Raw genomic sequence first — 5,224 nt, forward strand, 5'->3', positions numbered from 1 at the left:
AAAGTATTAGGATATTTGATTGAATTCTTAGACAGTATGGAAGTATGATTAATAGGCATTTCTAGTCAATAAACTGAAGGATTGTAGAAATTTGGAGCTATTAAATTTTTATAAACTCAAAAGAGCAAACAATATTACTCTCTTCTTGCTAGTGAAATGATACATAGTTGCTGGTGTTAAGTGCAGATACTTTTCCCTGTTTTTAATTATAAGTTTTTTGACAGCCTGTGTTTTACACCTTGTCACTTTTTTCTTTTCCTTTAAAAATAACAATTAAAATTTTTCACTTACAACTCATTTACAGACGTTTAGAAAGATGGTGTCTGGGGAAAACTTACAGTCGATCACAGGATCATCCAGGAGATAGTTTTATTCAGAAGGCTGACATTAATGCCCATAAAAATCACTGACTGAGACCCTGAAAAACAAGATGTATATATGATGGACATTTATGGACTGTTGGTTATAGAGGTGACAGGCATTGTGGGTTTCTGAGTTCATTCAGTGTCAAATGACTGGAGGGAGCCAAACTATTCCATTTGCTCACCCATGTTCACCAGCTGGAATTCCCAGCCAACTGGACGTTGATTCGAGAACTCACTGATACATTTATCAATACAGATTTGGTATCCCTTACCTGAAGAGCTTGGACCAGGAGTGATTCAGAGTTTGGATTTTAGGATATTTGCTTATATGTAATGAGACACCCTGGGAATGGGACCTAGGTCTAAAAGTGAAATTCATTTATGTTTCATGTACATCCTACACACAAATAGCCTGATGGTAACTTTATAGACTCTTTCTAGTACACCTGAGTTTTGTTTGTGTTCTGTTCTCTGAGGTCAGGTGTGGAATTTTCCATTTTTGGCATCATGTTGGTGTTCAAAAATTTTTGAATTCTGAAGCATTTTGGGTTTTGTTTTACAGATGCTCAATTTACAATGTTCTTTAAAATGTATATTAGTACAGAATCTCACTTGCTGTGTATCTGCCTCTTTACCCTCAATATTATGAAACTTTATCTTTTTGGGGTGGATAAGAGTGATTTAGGGCCTCCTTTCAAGACTTAGCATTTTTGTTTTTGTTTTTCAGACTGTGTATTCTATGGCTCCATTTCCTTTTCCACAGTTGGCAGAGTTGAGGGAAAAGTACACCTACAACATTACACCATTTCCAGCCACTGTGAAATCCACCTCAGTTTCAGGGTAAGGTTTTCTTTATCCTTGTTGTTTTCTTGATGAAAGACTTAGTATCTTTGATTATTATTATTGTAAATTAGTACTTATTAAGCCCTAGAAATATGTGTGAAGTAATTTTGTGCTTAAGAGCTGAATAACTTTTCTAAAGGTTTTGATTTAAACTCGAGAGATTTTTAAAAACAAAACAAAATCCTAAAACATCACTAAAAATCCAAAATGCTTTCCAAAGAAATTTGGAACATAAATTGAAGGAATATTTAGCAAGCCCACAAAATATTTGAAATCTCAATAATTAAAATTGTGTGGAACTGGTGTACAAATGGACAGATGAGCTGATTTACAGTACCATAAAGATCAGAAATTGACAAATATATATACTTAATTTAATATATGAAAAATTAGTACATTAAATCAACGGTGAAAAAATGTACAATTTAGAAAATAGCACTAAGGTAATGAGAATTAATCCAGAAAAAAAAATCATCCCTCATGTTGTATATTCATATATGGATGAAAGTATTAAATGGAAAATATGAAACAATTAGTGGAAGAAAATATGGAAAAATTCCTCTAGTTCTTTGAAATTGAATAGCCTTAGTAAATTATTCAAAATAGAAACAAAGGAAAAACATTAAAATTGAGTACTTAAAAATTGTTTTCTACCTGGTCAAAACCAAAACAGAACAAAACAAAGCCTCTATAAACAGACTAAAAAATATTTTTGGAGTGCTGGGGATTTAGCTCAGTGGTTCTGCCGCCTGCTTCACAAGCACAAGGTCCCAAGTTTGATCCTTGGTACAAAAAAAAAAAAAAAAAAAAAAAAAAAAAAATTGGTTGGAAAAGTTTTTTTTTGTGTTTTTTTTTTTAACCTGGGATCTAACTTGGGCCCTTATTCTTACGAGGCTGGCAGTGGAACCACTGTGCCAAATCCCCATCTCTGGAAAAGTGTTTTAGCTTCTAAACAAAATAGAAACTGATATCTCTAATATATAAAATTCCTACAAAGCAATAAGAAAATAGCCACCCAAATAGCCAATAGAAAAATGAAAAAATGGATTAAGCAGTTTATAAAAAGTACAGTATCATTGGTACTAAAAAGCAGTCTAGAACTAGTTTCTGTTTTATTACTCTTATATTGGCAAAAATTCAAAAGCTTGATAATGCTGTCTGTTCATAACTGTAGGAAATAGATACTCCTGTACATTGCTTGTGGGAGGTTGATTGCTAAAGGCTTAGGAATAGACAATTTGTCAGTTTAATACCAAAATTATTAATGCATGTATCTTTTGTCTCAGCAGTTCTATCTTTATGACTTATTCCACTTGTTTATTTTTACACATTCAAAACACAGTATATATAAGGTTATTTATTGGAGTATCATTTATAATAGTATAGTATTGGAAACTAAGTAGGCACCATTAACAGCCTGGTTCCACAACATGGGCTATGTAAATGTAATACAGCCATAGGAATAGATAAGAAAGCTCTGTGTGAATACAGAAAGATTAAAAGCGAAATGTAAAAAGGGTTTATACAATATGTTAATATTTATGCAAACCAAGAAGAAAAAATTATATAGATATATCTGTTTATCCATGCATAGATAAGAAATTGGTAATGTCACCTGTTGGAATTAGGTAGGGCAAGAACTAGGCAGAATTTGGCAGGGATCTAAGACCTTTTTTAAATCCTATAATTGTGTAAATATGACATTTAAACCATGTGACTATATTATTTTTTTATTACCAGTATTTTCTTTCACTGTCTATTTTTCTTTTGTGTTTTCCTAGACAACATAGTAAGGTCCGAGACAGTGATGAGGAGAATGACCCAGATGATGAAGATGCCCTTGCTAATGCAGTGGGGTGTCTTGGACCTTTCAGTGGGCTCCTGGTGCCTGAATTTCAGAAGTACCAAAAACAGATTAAAGGTAAATTGGTGGCTGTCGATTTAGATTGTCATCATGTGTTGGTTCCTCATAACAAGAATATTATTACTGTATCCTGTGCGATTATTTGCTCCAGGATGACACCATCACTTTCTCCCATTTGATTGTTGGCCATTCTCACTGGTTTAAAGTAGCAGTTCTCCTTTTTATTTTCTCCTCTGAAGAGAAGTGATTCTAGTAACAAATGAAGTAAATTTATGAGATGTTCAGCTTTTATCTGTCAGCAGAGGCTAGAATAGTTGAAATCTCTTAATCTTTTAGCTAGTTCCAGGCCAGATTTCCATGTTGTACTGAAAAGCCTCGTTCCCTGCCCTTCTGTCCTATGCATTCTGTGAGTACATATATGCTCCCTTCAGTAATCATTCCTTTCTTGGATGTAACCTTAATTTTATTTGAGGGACAGATCTGCTGGATCTTGGCGTCCAGAAACAGAAATCCTATGAGATGTAACACTCCTAGGAAGCAGCTGGGAAATGTTTGTTAAATGAATAAAAATGTTCATTTCTAGTAACACAGTGGTCTGAAATTTTGATCCATTTATAAAATGTGTCAGTATTTTTAATTTAAGGAAAATATACTTTTAATGACTGTCTAAACTTTGCAAATTGCCCTTTTATAAATCTATGTGCAGTTGTATGAGTATCTGCACAATGATTTTAGACATCTGGTGTTGTGTTTTTCTAAGGGAATTTCAGAAATGGCATTTTTATCTAGAAGCAGTTGATCTTATGTTTATATAATAAAATAGAAGTAACAAAATCAACAAAGTTCAGTTGAGAATAATATGAAAATGTAGAAGCCAATCAAAACAAGCAGTAGACAAATTCTAGGGAATATTTTTATGGTTTTGAATTTCCTGGAGGATAAGACATTACATCCAGTTATAGTGTGATTAATCCCTATTTGGTCCTGTTATTTGATCCTCTGAGTTGCTCTTTTTATTTCTTCCCTGAGTGCAGAGGCTAATGAAGACCAGAGTCTGAGGTCCAACAACATTGCAGAGTTGAGTCCAGGAGCCATTAATTCCTGTCGAAGTGAATACCACGCGGCATTCAACAGCATGATGATGGAACGCATGACCACAGACATCAACGCCTTGAAGCGGCAGTACTCTCGAATCAAAAAGAAGCAGCAGCAGCAGGTCCATCAGGTGTACATCAGGGCAGGTAATGGGATTCTCTGTGTGAATCAGTTTCATTCTGATTTCAAGGATTACTAACTGCAGCTTGGTATCCATAAATTTAGCTGGCATGAGGTAGTAGCATGTTTAGCATCTCATTTTTTATTTTATTTTATTAGGCTTTAAAGAAGAAAAAAAACCTGGGTTCCTCATAGGGCCCAAGGACCAGTCAACCAATGGTATTCTTACCCATATCTTTATTTTGTGTGCTTGTGGAGATGGGTTGGCAAATGATGTACAGTGTTGCAAAGCCATGCAATCCTTGGACTTGAGAAATTTCATGCATTTGATTGTTGAGTATAGTTGTCTGTGGACTAGTAAATTGAGCTGTGTATTAGTCACTTAGTAAAATAACATATTATGAGTAGGGAAAATGGGGAAAACGTTAAAAAGCCCATGCTCACTAATGGGTAAGCAGTATCTTGGGAGTGTACTAAGAACACAATTAGAGTGCAGTTGGAAATACTCTTTTTCAAGGATTGGCAAGCTAATGTTTTCTTTTAATTTGGAAAATTTCTGAATCATCTGCTTTATTAATATATGCTGATTTGGGAGTGATTACTCTTATTCTAGCTGAATAAACTCATAAAAATCATGCTTGTCTAGAGTTAAACAAGATGTGAATTTGGCATGTTTTTAAGTGGCTTGTGAGCATGGACTGATTGTGCACAAAATTTAAATTTATCTTCACTTATCAGGAGAAATAGGCAGCTCTTGAAGGCTCTTACTATATCCTGAATCATTAAAAAAATAGTCACACCCAGGCATGGTGGCACACGCCTGTAATCCCAGTACTCGGGAGGCTGAGGCAGGAGGATTGCTGTGAGTTCAAGACCGGCCTGGGCTACATAGTGAGTTCCAGGTCAGTCTCAACTACATAGTGAGACCCTGTCTCGA

At 34.7% G+C, this 5,224-nt stretch overlaps 1 protein-coding gene across 3 annotated transcripts in view; it reads left to right on the forward strand.

The window, feature by feature from the left end:
• Tbc1d30 (TBC1 domain family member 30) overlaps window positions 1-5,224 on the forward strand; it is an 89,521-nt gene that overhangs the window by 82,441 nt on the left and 1,856 nt on the right. For 2 of the 3 annotated variants that reach the window (XM_033763759.1, XM_010613707.3), the window contains 4 exons: window positions 1,093-1,205; window positions 2,990-3,129; window positions 4,107-4,313; window positions 4,447-4,506. In XM_033763759.1, the coding sequence (XP_033619650.1) occupies window positions 1,093-1,205; window positions 2,990-3,129; window positions 4,107-4,313; window positions 4,447-4,506 (520 nt within the window). The remainder of the gene's footprint in view (window positions 1-1,092; window positions 1,206-2,989; window positions 3,130-4,106; window positions 4,314-4,446; window positions 4,507-5,224) is intronic. The other variant, XM_033763760.1, reaches the window with a different exon arrangement.

The sequence above is a fragment of the Fukomys damarensis genome, unplaced genomic scaffold (genome assembly GCF_012274545.1).
Source record: "Fukomys damarensis isolate Sample0158 unplaced genomic scaffold, DMR_v1.0_HiC HiC_scaffold_15, whole genome shotgun sequence".
In the NCBI taxonomy this organism is placed as follows: Eukaryota; Metazoa; Chordata; class Mammalia; order Rodentia; family Bathyergidae; genus Fukomys; species Fukomys damarensis.